The 14,756-nt window shown below is 60.7% G+C and overlaps 1 protein-coding gene across 2 annotated transcripts; it reads left to right on the top strand.

The window, feature by feature from the left end:
• Positions 1-26: 26 nt before the first annotated feature.
• Positions 27-10,743, top strand: LOC112102259 (collagen alpha-1(XVIII) chain-like). Of its 2 annotated transcripts, XM_026654732.1 has the most exons (16): positions 27-379; positions 748-867; positions 1,169-1,222; positions 1,989-2,015; positions 2,367-2,471; positions 2,854-2,898; positions 3,282-3,362; positions 3,451-3,492; positions 3,971-3,998; positions 5,014-5,063; positions 5,630-5,764; positions 6,290-6,352; positions 7,474-7,542; positions 8,069-8,263; positions 8,736-8,857; positions 9,571-10,743. In XM_026654732.1, exons 1-16 carry the CDS (start codon positions 41-43, stop codon positions 9,761-9,763), a joined length of 1,668 nt encoding a protein of 555 aa, XP_026510517.1. In that variant the 5' UTR covers positions 27-40; the 3' UTR covers positions 9,764-10,743. The 2 variants fall into 2 exon arrangements, with proteins under 2 accessions (XP_026510517.1, XP_029768097.1); XM_029912237.1 differs by lacking the exon at positions 2,367-2,471.
• Positions 10,744-14,756: the final 4,013 nt, after the last annotated feature.

A 14,756-nucleotide genomic window follows, 5' to 3' on the forward strand; every position in this document is an offset into this window, starting at 1 on the left:
TATCTCTTCTCTCTCCTGCCAGCTGACAAAACAGCCGCTCATGCCCGGCGTGGCAGGGCCGCCCGGCCCCCAGGGTTTGCCCGGCTACCAAGGGCCTCCGGGCCCTCAAGGCTATCCCGGGCATGAAGGCATCCAAGGCCCCCCTGGACCGCCAGGCCGTGAAGGGCAGCAAGGACCCCCCGGCCCTCCAGGGCCACTTGGGGCCCCCGGGCCGCCGGGCTTCCCAGGCCCCCCAGGGCCCGACGGCACCCTTGGGCTTCCAGGACTCTCAGGGCCTCCAGGAGCTCCAGGGCGTGAAGGGCCCCCCGGCCCCGCAGGGCCTGTGTCGCCACCAGGAACCCCGGGGCCTGCCGGGGAGCCAGGATACCCTGGGCCAAAGGTAATGAGCCGATCGGGCCGAGGGGGGCACAGGGCCATCACCAGAGCAGCATGGGAGGGTCTGGCCCAAGGCAGCAGATGCCAAGCGGGTGCAGGCTCCGGTGGGACCCACCGGGGCAGCGCTGCTCACACCGACGTGACAGCGGGTTGTCCCTGGAGAGGGGAGTGTGGTCAGGACTTCGGGGTTCTGTCCCCAGCTCCATCACTGCAAGTAGTCATTTTCCTGCCCCGTGCCTCAGTTTCCCCAGCTGTGGGGCGGGTTTAATGCCAGGCCCCACCCCAGACACTGTTTGCAGAGCGCTGGGTCCCGCAGATGGGCCGGGATTGTGTGTTCTTGGCTCTTTCACCCCCTGTGCTCTGTCCCTGCAGGGCGAGACGGGTGATCTTGGCCAGCCCGGCCCTCCAGGCAGCCCCGGCTTGATGGGAGAGAAGGGCTCCCATGGCCCGCCCGGGCCCATGGGGCCATCAGGACCACCTGGGGAGAACAGGGTGAGTGTGCACGAACTCGGTCGCATCTCGCCTGCCTGCCAGTGCCTGGAGCTCCCAGAGACACCCATGGGAGCGTTGTGCCAGGCTTTGGGGGGTCCTTGGCCTCGGGGGGCACAGGGGTTGCAGTGGGGAGGGTCACATGCTGACAGCTGTGGGGGGATCCGGGGTGGGAATGTTTCACGGCCTTTGTGCTGGTCTAAAAGGCGACCCTGGGTGTGTGGGGTGGGTCCGGCCCCCCTTGTGCCGTCACGCTGGGCGAGGGCCCAGACAGCCCCTCACAGCCGTGTTCTTCTCCCTGCAGTGTGACCCACACTCTTCAGGGCACCCCAGATGGCCTGGCCCGCCGGGCCCCAAGGTGAGTACTGGCAGACAAGGGAGAGCGCCCCCTACTGAGCCCCCTGCCCCATTCCCTGCAGCACAGTGACCCCTAGCACTGCACTGGGCCACTAATCCCCCTCCCTGCAGCCTTGGCAATCCGTACAGGTAACCCCCCCTCCCCCTCCCGCTGGTTGTGCTGCCCCACGTGGGCTCTGGGACACAGAGGAAAGTCCGAAAGTCCATCTTCAGAACTGCAGCACTTGGCTTCCCCCCCCACACCCCTGCGCCCCCCCCCCCCGCACGCTCCCCCTCCCCCGCCACAGGGAGGCCTCTCCCCCGCCCTGCAGCTCCCACCCTGGGCAGGAGATTTCCCAGCATAACACGCATGTTTGGATGAGTCCGGGACATTAGGTGTGCAAAGTCAGGCAGAGATCCCCGCCTCTCCGCCCCCTGTTCTGTTCCTGGCCCAGTGGTACAACCCCCTGCTCCGGGAACAGCCCCCTAGGGCGGCTTTCCTTCCTCCGCTTTTAACCCTCCCCTGGAGCTCCCTTCTGCTGTGCCCGAGAGACGTGCGGGCTGTCAAATACTCCCCTTTGGCCTAGGCACTGGGGTCAGGGCTCCTGGTTCCGGCTCAACCGCCAACCCTGCCGTGTGACCCCAGGCAAGCCACTGCAGCGCTCTGTGCCTCAGTTTCCCTGTGTGTATGAGAGGACGGCTCCCACTTCCCGGGGGCACTGGGGCTGGGCGAGTGGGGACCCCTGGGAGAGCCGGGGCTCTGATAGGTCTGTCTCCTTTTTGTACAGGGTGAAAAGGGAGACCCCGGAGAGCAGGTGAGTAGCCATGGAAACGCGACGGGGAGCCAGCTGTGCCGCTCCATGGCCCTGGCAGTGCCGGGGCTGGCATAGTGCAGGCAGCCATTGGGAAAGGGTGCCCAGGGCACCTCCACCCGATGCCGTTCCATCCATCCGCCAACGCCCCTCCGCCCGGACCCACTGCAGGACAGACTGCCACGGCCGGGCCAAATCCATTGCGGGGTTGGATGGGGGCCAGCCAGAGACCGGCCAACTCATTTCCCTTGGGAACTAAGCCCGATTTCCAAAGTCCCAGTGCCCCAGCTCCCCACACGCCTGGCCCCAGCGGAGATCACGGACCCTCTCTCTTTTTCTTTGCTGGCTCACCAGGGATGCCGCAGCTGTCCTGGGGAGGCCGGGTTCCTGCCAGGCCACCCTTCCTTCCCTGGCTCCTGGGGCCCGCACGGATCCTGGGTGCCACTGACATACCAAGAGGTTTGTCCGAAGTCGTTGGCGTGTTCTGGGGGGGCTGTTAATGCCATGAGACCAGGGGCCTGGGGACTGTCTGTGGGTGGGGAAGGAGCCCCTCACCCACCTCTGCTACACTCCAGCTGGAGCCGACCCAGCACCCCTGCCAGGCCCATCACCCCCACAATAGCCCAGCCAAGCCCCCGCAAGGCAAGGGGCACGGCATGGGCGTGCCCAGCGAGCACCACCCTTCCTGTGAGCCCGAGGCCGGGGGAGACAGCCAACCGAGCTGGGGAGCGAATGGGCTGGCTGGACGGATGAGCGTCACTGTAGATCCGGGCCCCCTTCCCTGACCTGCGCCCGCCCGTCCACAGGAGACTCCCCCTGTTCTCTCTCTCTCCCTCTACAGAACGGCAAAGTAGAGACGGAGATTTACGGTGCAATCGTCCCCCACGTGAGTTGCGGCCCGGGACGGGCCCAGACCTTTCCTGCACTCAGACTCCGGCAGGCTGGGTGCTACCCTGTTGTTTGCAGGAGGCCCCGGGGGCGGGGTTCCTGGGGGCTCGGAGATCCTAGACCGGGCAGGAAGCCGGGCACTGAGTGGAGGAATCCATCTGGCTGGGGAGGAGAATGAGGCAGGGTTTAAGGAGGGCCGTGAGAGAGCAGAGGGAGGGTGCCCAGTGAGCAGGGCAGGGGAGGCTCTGGGGAAAAGCTCGGGGACGGGTGGGCAGAGAGATGACAGGCAGGCCCTGGTCCGGTAGCACCCTCTTCCCCGGGACACGCAGCACCAGCCCACGAACAGATCCACTGCCAATTCTGTGCTGATCTTTATTTCAGGGTCCCCCCGGCCACCCCGGAGCACCAGGCCCCCCTGGCCCCCCAGGGCCCCCCGGAGCACCAGGCGTCGTCTACGTCAATGTAAGGATCCCGGCCGATGGTCGGGCGTGCGTTTGCGCCAGTGCTCGGTTACCAGACTCAATGCAAACCAGCCTGTCTTTGATTTCAGAGGGTTTATCCCGTCCGCACCAGGCCGTTCTGCAAACAGCCGGTAAGACATGGGCCTCCTGGGCCCCCTGCCAGCCTCCCTGCTGCCCACAGCCAGACCCAGGGCAGCAGCGGGATCGTGGAGGGACTAGGGACCCCCAAGTCTTTGAGGCTGCTCAGCTCCTGCCTAGGGTGCCCGGAGCAGAGGGCAGGGCTGGTTCCTGGGGCAGACCCTTCCCCTGACCCCCGCCCGGCCTGTGCTCTCTTGCGGCTCACGGCTCAGGCACTGTTTGGATCTGCCGCTCGTCCCCCTGTAAGCCCAGGGCCCGTTCAGCCAAGCGTGCAAATCACCCTCCGTCCCTCCTCGGGCCGGAAATACCCCGCCAGGATGGCCCTCGCACTTCCCCCCAGACAGGAGGAATGGCTTCTGCCCCAGCCCCTCTCCCGCTCGCCATCCCAGCTGCCCCGTGCCACCAGAGACGGGCCCGTCTCGTCTGCGATGGTCTCGCGCTGATAGAGCCACGTTTACTTGGTTTTTCCAGGTGACTCACGACGCGGCTGGGCTCTCAGGTAGGGACATTGCTCTCGGCATTTCAGGGGGACGTGGACCAGATTTCAGGCCCCGTTAGCAGAGTAATGGACCCTCCTTGGCCTCCCCACACCCGTCCCGCACTCCCTTGGCCGCTGACTCCCAGGGCACGTGGGCGGCACCTGCAGTGCTTCCAGGAGCCTGCTGCAGAATATTTCCAGGGGAAGGTCTGTAGCTCTCTGAGCTGCCTCTGGGCTGCCCCAAAGCCCTCCTGGAGTCAGTGGGTGTCTTTCCCCTGGCTCCCATGAGCTCTGCCTTGGTGCCTCGGCGATGGTGCTGCCCCCACGGCCCCACGAGACAGCTGGGCTCACAAGCCAGGCCTTGTCCTGGTCTCACTGAGCCCAGGGGAGGCATCTCCCCTTGCCCGGCTGGGACCCTGCGGCCAGCTAGGAGTATTTGTTAATGAGTGTTCTCTGTCCTCTCCCCCTGATCTCGAGAGGTCTCCCCGTCCTTGTGACGGGCGCTGCGTGAGGACCTCCCCTCTGGCTGAGTGCCTGCGGCTGGGCAGGCCTGGGGGCCAAGGGCTCCCTGGCGCTGCCTGCCCATCATCTCCTGCTTCAGGGCACCCTTGGGGTTTGCTTTGGATTGAAAAGTATCTGGGAAACAGGGAGACCCAACCAGTGCCCCGCCCCACCCCTGCCAAGGAAGAGCCGGGAAGCGGCACCTTCCTTGAGTTCTTAGCGGGCCGCTCCCCTGCGAGAACCTCGCTGGCCGTACCCTGGTATTACTGCTTGGGGCAGTCGGGCTCCAGCTCGGCTTCCCTGCCCAGTGGAGACAAAGGGTTCCTTTACTCCTTAGCCCCAGGGGCCCTCTGGAATGGGGCTAGAGCTGGGCTCTTGGACGAAAAGGCTGCCGCTCCGTGCACACCAGCCTAGATCCTGCCAGGAGCCACGGGGTGGGTAGCGGGGAGCAGGGTCTGCTCTCCCCGGCCGGCCAGAGCTCTGCCGAACCCACCCGTACAGTGGGAGCCTGACGTCTCTGTCTGCTGCTCTCTAGATGCTGAGTTGTCTCAGAAGGACGTGCCTGACCCCCCAGCTGACTCCAGGGTGTGTATTGGACTTTGGCATCTTGTAGCATCCCTTGTCTTCCTTCCTGGCAGTGGCTTTCCATGCCCTGAGCAGCCGGGGGCGGCAGAAAGCTAGGACTGGCCAGCGCAATGAGGAGACTCATCCCTAAGGGCACCTCCACCACGTCCCAGGGACGTCAGCTGCAGCAAACTGCCTCAATACACCCCTCAAACCGTGTGGCAAGCACGTTGGCCCACCCACACCCCGGGCATCATGGGGCTTTGAATGCATCCGCTCCCTAGCGTCCAGCACCATTGGTGGGAGCCGGGGGTTTGGGTTATCTGCATGGGGGAAAAATCACTGGAGACAGCACCGTCCCGAGCACAGGACCCGTCCCAGGTGTCGCAACCTGGTGCCACAGCCGCTGCTTGGGCTGGGGGCTGCTGTGCTGGACGGATCTAGGACCCTCCCGGCTGTTGCCAGCTTGGGGTGGTCCAAGTGACCGATTGGTGGTGCCAATCTGCGGGTGGAATGGCAGGACCACGGCTCAGGGTGTCTCTGCGGTCTGGCCGCTAACCCGTAACTGCTGCTTCTCCTTCCCTCAGCATCACACCTGGGTCTTCAAGTCAAAGGAGCTGATGTTCAAATCCAGCTCGTCCGTCCCCGAAGGGAGCCTGGTCTACGTCAGAGATGAGAACAGCGCCTTCATCCGAACCCCGAGAGGCTGGAGCAAGCTCCTGGTACAGGAGCAGCAATCAGAAAATGCCAGAATCCAGAGGGCCAGGGCTGGGGTTTCTGGATCGCTAGCAATAGCTAATGCTTGGTGTTTCCATGGCGCCTCTCCTTGGGTTCCCATGGCGCCTTTCTCATGCAACCTGTCAGTAGTGGAGAATAGAATCCCTGACGTACAGTCCCTGAGATTTGGTGTGAAATGCTCCAGTACCAGCAAAGGCAGCTTAGTGAGCTGTTAAATGGGTTTTCTTTAATACACCTACTTACAGGGAGAAAACAAGTCAAGCCAAGGGGGAAAGGAACAAAAGTCACCAACTTTTGTAGAACTTCTCCAGGTTTCGGGGGAAATTCCCCGCAGACTTCTCCTCTGCCAGGCACTAGGCTCCCAAAGGAAATGTTCATTTCCAATAAGAGTCCAGTGGAAAATGGGGACAGGTTTCCCTTACGGGAATCATATGTGAATAAAGCCACAGGACTAGATCGAGACCTAACACATCCTTCTCTCTCTCTCTCGCTTGTGTGATTTTGCTCAGCTGGAAGATTCGGATTCCATATTGGCTGGCGATGACCCTTCTGTGTCCACAGAACATCATCAGGTGAGGACTCACTCGTGACTAGTGCATCTAACCACCACCGCTGACCTGTGTCACCAGAGAGGCCATGCTCGGACTCCGGCCATCCGCCCTTGTCTTCACTGGGGAGTTTAGCCACCAGCATTGTCACGTGGATGTGAACTCTGGGCGTGGACAGGGGCACATGCAGAAAGCTCACACTAGTGCAATGGCTCTACACTAGGGTTTGCACCAGGGTCGCTGTCCCTGTGTTGAATAGGTCTTGCACACCACGGATCAATTCTGCCCCGCTGTAGGCAGCTACAGCTCCATCGACTCCATGGAGTGATGTCCACATCCAGCTGTGACCTGAGTTCCTCTTACTCCAACCCAAGGCCTGAGCTCTGACAATGCAGAACTGGGACTCTTCCGCCAGCCAGCCTGGCCTGGCAAGCTGCTTTGCTTCCCAGCGGAGCCTGCCCAGGTCCCTGCAGGGCACACTGAGCGCGAGAAGGGTGTGGACGTGCCCTGTGGCTGGGGAAATGACTCCGCACCACAAGCGTGGCTGGTCCGGAATTCTCACCCAACAAGAAGCGCGACAGCCGTGGGGTGGCCACTCGCTGGAGGGGTTCAGGCCAGGGAAGGAAAGCGCCAGGCTGAGGAAGGGCAGCGCACGTGGCCTCTCCACCCCTCCCGCTCCCGAGAAGGGAGATGTGGGGCCGGAAGGAAGCAAGGAATGGGAAGGCCGCCCGCCCCGCCCGGCCCTGGGGCTAAGCGTCTTGCTCCGGGGATATAGAAGCTCAGATGCTGCAGTGATGGGGGTGGACAGGTAGCGCGGGAGAGGCCATTCGGGGGCAGGGAAGCAATGGGACACCGAGCTCAGGGCGGGATGGGCCCCTGGGAATTCATCGATTTCAAGGCCGCAAAGGACAACTCTGACTCCCTGGTCTGCCCTGCTTTATAACACAGGCCCGAACCTCCCTCCATGGAATTCACGTTGCCATGGTAGCCTGGACAAGGGCTGTGTAGAGCCCGTTAGTCGGACCCAGTGTGAGATCCGTGGGGCCGGGCCCTTGTCTCCACCAGGCCTGTGATGTGCTGGGCACGCCCGAGTCTGCTCCAAATGGGTAACGTCCCTGGAGGCTAACGTGCTGTGTGTTTCCTAGGTCCCAAAGGAAGGGAGTCAAGCAGCCACCGGGATCCGGCCAACTAGCATCACCCTGAGGGTGCCTTCGGTAAGCCGTGGGCTGGCCTTCCCCTTCCCCTGGGACTGCTGGGTGCTAATGAGGGATCCCTGGGACTCCCAGCTCCCCGTCCCCAGCAACGTGGAGGCAGCTTGCGGGGGGCGGGGTGTCACTCCCAGGCTGATCCAAGCTGCGAAGGATCCTCCCCCAGCCCAGCCAGGGGCTGTGATATGGGATCTGCAGGGCCGGAGGCTCCAGGGCAGAGCCCAGCGCCTGTCCAGTCAGCAGCCAGCAGAGCTCTGGCCCACGTGCAGTTCCCGTCTCTGCTTCGGGGAACGACGTGCCGCGGTGCTCAGTCCGTCCCAGAGACTCGGGCTTCGGCTGTGTGATCTCTCAGCGCCGGCAGGCCTGCTCCGAGACAGCACCATTAGCACGAGGTTTCATGCCATGGGCACCCCGTCTGGTTTACAGGCCCCAGAGCATGCGACACCCTTGGGTGCTGGTGCCCTGTTGAAAGACAGACCCGCTAGAGCTCCCCCCACCCCGCCTGTTCCTGTTAACCCCTCTGCTTTCTCAGCTCCGCCTGGTCGCGCTGAACTTCCCGCTGCCCGGCAATATGAACGGGCTCAGCGGCGCAGACCTGCAGTGCCACAGGCAGTCGCAGGAGGCCCAGCTGTCCGGCACCTTCCGGGCCTTCCTGTCGTCCCCTACGCAGAACCTGGTCTCCATCGTGAGAAGGACGGACAGAGCTCTGCCCGTCGTCAACCTGAAGGTGAGTAACAAAGTCTGATCACAGCAGCGTTGGTAGGGGAGCCGGCTGCAGCCCAGCGATGGTGCTTTGGAGCCTCCAGGAAAATGGTTTAAAACGTTTCTCAGAGACTCCCAGAAGCTAAAACCCACTGGGCCATCTGGCCTTTCCCCCTCAGCAGGACCGTGCCCTATTCTCCCGGGCACTGTTCAGTTCCAGTGTCCACCGAGAACCCTCCACAGCCAGAGCCATCTCACTGAGCCTGAATGGACCCCTGGCCACTCAGAGCACCCCGTGCCTTCCGGCTTGTTTGCAATAGAGACCAGTGCATGGGAGTCCCCATGAACCCACCTGAACCTGGCCTGGTTCCGATCTGGGAATTCAGGCCAGGGCTGGCCAGCCCCTGGCCCGTAAGCCTGGTTCGCTGCCTGGCCGGCCCGGTACAAGATGAAATCTCTGTGATCGCTCGCGCTCATCGCGCTGATTCCAACGGCAGGGGCAGCTGCTGGCGAAGACCTGGAACTCCCTGTTCGGAGGTGATGGTGCCGCCCGCTTCAACTCGCTGCGTTTTCCCATCTACACCTTCGACGGCCGGAACGTGCTGACGGATCCCAGCTGGTGAGCGCGGGAACGGGAGAGCGTCGCAGCGTGCGAGCGAACTCGCCGCCTGCCCAGAGCACAGCGGGGCAGTCGCCGGGGCAGTCGCTGCGCGGAGACCTTGGTGGGGAGGGGATGATGCAAAGAGGTCGTTCCTAAGGAACCGTAATTGCCTGACGAGACCCCCACTCCCCCTCCCCTGGTGCGGGCTCCGCCCCTGGAGAGAGCCCTGTAGCAAAGGACCTGGGTGTGAAAGGGTTTAAACCAACCCCCTCCCCACCCATAAGTGGCACTTCCAGGAGCTTTGCACAGGGTATGTTGGTTGGTTATCTATGACGCTGTTGCATGTATTTTAATTAGGACCCCAAGGCCGGGACTCTGTTCCTGGGGCCTGAAGTGCCTGGGAACCAGTCAGAAGGGAAGATTTAGTTGCAATCGCTGCCCCCGCCCCGCTCCCCGATAACCTCTGGCGGTGAGGGAGGCTGGGGCTGGCTTCTCAGCTGGGAGGGGAGGCTGCGTGAAGTCTAAGCAGTTCAAGGGTTAACCCCAAAGCTGAACTTTTCAAAAGCAGCCGCTGATTTGGCGGCCCCGGGTGGAGCCACGCGCCTGGGGCCGGGTGCACCAAGCTCCCCTTGGCTTCCCCTGGAGGATGGGCACCCAGCACTTCTGAAAATCAGGCCCTGCGTGGCTTTCTGCTGACCCTCAGTGATCCCAGCCTGGCACTGTCTCCTCAGGGCTCACAAGGCGATCTGGCATGGCTCCAGCCCGCGTGGGCACCGAGCCCCGAAGGAGGACTGCCAAGGGTGGCGGGCCAGCCTAGCCGAGGGCTTTGCCTCTCCCCTGGCCGAGGGGAAGCTCCTGGCTGAGCAGCTCCGCGACTGCTCCAACTCCCTGGTCGTCCTGTGCATGGAGATCAGCTTCCCGTAGCTGCACATGTGGTGATGCGAGCCGCTGTGGGGCAGCTAGCGGGGGCCGTGGGCTGGTGATCCCACCATAGCTGGATACGACCAGGAGAGCTGACGGTCACCTGCCAGCCCTGGGGCTGCTCTTGGCTCCGGGGCTATTTCACCATTATCCCCCGTAGTGGAGCCAGCCTTGTACCCATAGCCAGAGGGGTCTATCCTTGACCAGGAGGGGGGTCCATATGTGCAGAATAGAGACCAATGGAAAGGCTACTAGGATGCCTCCCAAACTCAGAGCCATGCCACCGCTGAGCCATCTCCCCGAGGCGTTGGATCTAGTTAGTTAGCGCTAACCACGGGGTCTCCCCAGGAGAGGGGGCCATTCCCCCAAACCAGTGCCCCATTGAGGTCCCAGGCATGCACTGCAGTGAGTGCTGGGGTGCAGATGAGGGCTGGGTTTTGGGGCCAGCGTTCTCTGCACTGGTGCTGTTGTGCAGCTCCGCCAGGGACTCTCTGGAAGCGAAACGCTCTTCTCCTGTCACCAAGTCGGTGGGGAAACCTGCCAGAAGCGGTAGCTGTGCCTCCACCCCCCCTCGTTCTGCCTCTGTCAACTCCCAGCTGCTCCCCCTCCTGCCTCTGCCAGCTTGGGCTTGGGTTCCCGATGGACATTGCCCCCCACCCTCCAGCCCAGAGGTTCTGTCCCTAGTTCTGGCTTTTACCAGCCGCTGTTCCCGAAGCAATCAGTGGAGAGATGCGGGGAAGGCGGGGACAGTGTGCTGGGGTTTTCTGTGTGTATATAGATAGATAGGCCTAATGCAGCCTGGTAATATCAACCTTTCGGCTGACCGGCGTCATGGCAATGGTCGGGCTTTACAAGCTCCAGAGAGAGGGGTGTCATTCGGGACTCTCGGTGGCCACACGCTCGGCCTGTGAGCTTTGAAAACAACCGTGTGCTTTAGCTGGCAATAAACATGTTCCACGTTTTGGGTTTGGGACGCTATTTAAGCTCTGAGCATTTGGATTCTAATAGCGCCTAGCGCTCCCAGGCAGCGCACAGACAGAACCAAGAGCTGGCTGCTGCCCCAAAGGGCTTGTATAGGGGGCAGATCTTCGTGTGTTCAGTGCCCACCATTGGAGCCAGGTTTTCTCAGCTCCCTTGCCGGGCATGTCTATGCTGCAGCTGGGAGCCAGCCTAGGTAGACGGACTTGCTCGAGCTCACATGTTAAAAATAGCAACGTGGACGTCTGGCTCGGCCTGGAGCGTGGGCTCCGGAACCCAAGGAGTCGGGTGGACGCGAGAGCCCGAGCGTCCGCCTGCACCGGAACAGCCACACTGCACAGGCCAGTCTGCGTGCCCTGGGAGACTCGGTCCCAGCTGCGGCGTACACGTACCCGGCAGCACCTAGCCAAGGGACGGGTTTTCAGAAGCGCTCCGCATCCAGCCACCTCCTGCTGCGCCACCTGCGCCCACAGTTCCAGGACTGCTCGGCACGTGGGCCAACTGCAACCTTGGGGAAGGCCAGAGCCTGCTTCTGAGTGCTGAGCTGTTGCAAACCTGGTCCATGAGGAGAGAGCTCAGGTGGCTCCAATAGTCAGCCGGGAGGCTGAGTGAACAGACGCAGGAGCCTCTAGCTTTGCAATGATTTCCTCACAGTGGCAGGCCCCTGGTCAGGTTGGTTTTCCAAGCCAGGGTTTCTCTTCTGCTAGCGATTCGCCACCCACGGGATCATTTTCCCCTTCACGCAGGCTGGGAGTTTGTTCTCTGGCCCCAGCCAGGCTTTCGTGTTCTGACCCCAATAAGCTGAAGCAGGGCTTTGTGGTCTGGGCACTGAGTTGGGGGGGCCGTGGGCTCCTCAGAAGTACCCTCACGTCGTGGCTGCCTGGTTGGCGGGCTCAGACAAGGGATGCAGGAGCATGAAGAGCGACCTCTCCGGCCCCTGGGAGGAGTCTCTGCAGGCCCAGGTTGAGGTGCTCTGGCGGGGGGCAGTGAGTGGAGTTTGCACAGCTGCTGCCCAGGACGTGCCCCTTCTGGGGACAACTGGAGGACATGCTGCTGCTCCTTTGACCAGCAGCATCATGCAGCTTAGACTCTCTGGAATGAAAACAGGCGTTGCAGAAGTGCAGCAAACTCCTAGGCTGTGTGAAGCAAAGGATCGGCCCCCTGCAGAGCCCCAGAGGGCAGCCACCGGCTCCTTGCAATCAGTAAACAGCCCTGCCCTTGCGGTAGCATTGCCTTAAGCAGCCTTCCAGGCAGAGCAGGGGCCGGTACAGTCCTCTGCTGATCCCAACCCAGCAACCACTCCAGGAAGGCGGGAAGCCAGGAAAATAGACAGGCTGTCGGCAGAGGCAGAAATGACTGTGACAGTCCCAGACTCGGGAAGGTTAAAGGGACACCATGCTGGGGGAGGGAGTGTCGTAATGCTTTACAATAACGTCTTCTTCCCACTGATTTTATATAATATCCTATAATCCGGTGGTTCTCAATTTATTTATCATTGTGGGTTACATATGCAGCCCACAAACAATGTGTTACCTGGGCCGCAGGGGCCGGGTGACAGGACAGTGGTAGCTGCCGACCACCCACCTGCCCCGGACCCCCACCGTGTGGGGCCAGCCAGCTGCCTGCCCCGGACCTCTGCCCTTCGGGGCCAGGTGGCTGTCCCAAAGCTTGTGGCACCGGGTGGCAGCCCCAGATCTTGCCGGGTCAGTTGGCAACCCTGGGGCTTGTGGGGCCAGCCGGCAGCCCCGGACCCTGGACCCCCAATCCTGACCCCACCGTGCGGGGCAGCCGGGAACCCAGACCCCACCACGCAGGCCAGCCTTTAGAACACAGCTGAGCTGGGCTGCAGCTGTGTGCTAATTGGGCTGCATGCTGCCCAGGGTTGAGAACCCCTGCTATAATCAATCAAACGTCAATCTGCAATTAATTTGTCTGTCTGATCTTTTCTCCTCCCTGTGCACACACATTGGTTTGGCACTGCAGGGTCATTTGGGAGCGCGGGGCAGCTCAGACTGGGTTGGTCCTGTACGGGTGTTTCTGAGCACAGCCTTTATTTTTAAAGGGGGGGAAAAAGCAGCGCCCATGTAGCAGTGACCCCTTCACAAGGGGAATCAAATTGCAAAGCCCCCCCCCAGGCTCCTGCTTTTCAGCCTCTTGTTTTCAGAAGTGTGAACAGTCTCGTTTAAATCCAAACGTGTCACTGACTTAAAAACACTCAAACTGCCTCCCCTGGCCGTTCTGAAAAAGGTTTTGAAGTGGGTGAAACGTCCACCTTCAAGCACGCTCTCCAGTTTGGGCGTGGCCGTCCCGACACCCAGGCCCTCATCTGCGAAGAGCTGAGGCCCCTGCACCCTCCTCATCCTGGCTAGAGCTGTGGATGTTTAGCACCTCTGCAAGTCAGGCCCCCAGTGCCTCCTATGGGCACTCAGAGAGAGAAGCACCACTTGTGACCAGCTGGGTTTGAACCAGTAACTGGGGTCTGAACCACTGCCAAGGAGGTTTCCCTTCTGGGGCTCACTGCACGGCCAATAACCCTGGGGAGATGGCGTAATCCAGTCTCATGATGTCACTGCACTTGTGTCTATGACCTCACGGGATTCTGGACTGCACAGAAAGACCATCTCATTGTTTACATCCCAAAGGGCTGTTAACTGTAGGCAGCACAGGAGGCAAGTCAGCTCCCCGTGACCTCCGCTCCAACATCCCAAAGGACAGCGGATGGAGGCAGCAAGATGAGCGGACGGGGAGACTGCATGAGGAGAACACCAGCAGCTCTCTGGAGAGGTTCCCAGGCAAGGGCAGATTTGCGATTCAGTGTTAATGGCCAAGGCAATGGGCATCCCTGCATGTGTAAAGCCTAGTTAGTGCGTGCCGATCCTCAGGGTAAAAGCTGCCACAGAAACACAAGGTCAGATTTGCCATTGCCGTACAGTCCCTTTGTGCTGGCCATGCTGCCACAAAGGAGCCAGAGAACAGGTGTACGTGAGGTCCCTCTGTGCCTACCACCGGAAAAGGGACCCTCTCCCCAAGGCGCCAGACTGTGTGCCACACCTGCAGAAGACCCCCACTCCTACCCTTTCCCAGCGCAGGGGGCAGGCTGGGGATGCCTTGGAGGAGGGAAAGGGCAGATCAGGTGTAGGAGAAGGGGTTGCTAGGGCAGTCCTGTATCCCACTGATTCCTGGCTGCCACGAGCCCAGAGGAGCTAAATTGTCCTAGTCTGTGCCAGGGACTAAACTGACCCGTCAATACCTTCTGAACAGGGAAAAGGCAGCCTACCTCTCATATGCCCTAGTGCTGGTGCAGGAATGAATCCCCCTGATAATAAATTAAGGGTAAATGTGGCATTTTGACAGAAATGTGGGTAAATGTCCCAAACCTTCAGTCTGTACTTGGGGAAAACTCCCCTTGGTCCGTGCAAAGACTGCGGGCAGCCAGGACTGACACAGGATTTCTGATATTACCATTATATCTTATTTATTTAAACAAGCCAAATATTACAAAGGTGTACTAGGTGAAAGTTCCTAGAAACAAACGTGATCCTGCCGACTTTGGTTTCACTGTCTAAACAGAGTAAAGTGCAAAAAGTAAACAAGTAACTTAAAGGAGAAAGCAGATTAGGGAATTTTTTTTAAAATTCTCTTTAACAGTAGAAGGTGTCCTATTAATAAAGAGGCAAAGGAAGGAATTACTGCAGAATTTAAGATCTCTCTCAAAAAAATAAAGCTTCCAGCCCTTATATCTTCCAAACTGGACTGGGTTCTGCTGTCTTCCTGGGTCTGCGACCCATGTGCCTGAAACACCACATCTCAACAAAGAAGCCTAATGAGGATGATCTAGAAGCCGCAACCCTTAACTATTTCACTGTTGATCACATTAGCAGAAAGATCCAGCAAAAGAGCTTGTTGCGCTGGAGGTCAGTCGGAAAAACCCCGTAAAGACACGGGGCCCATCCTAGTGGCTAGAAAAATCTTGTTTCCTGCAGCCGATTCCCACCCAGGGCTTTGTCCAGTTTCAAAT

Source organism: Terrapene carolina, unplaced genomic scaffold (genome assembly GCF_002925995.2).
Source record: "Terrapene carolina triunguis isolate 2854851 unplaced genomic scaffold, T_m_triunguis-2.0 Scaffold193, whole genome shotgun sequence".
NCBI classification, from domain to species: domain Eukaryota; kingdom Metazoa; phylum Chordata; order Testudines; family Emydidae; genus Terrapene; species Terrapene triunguis.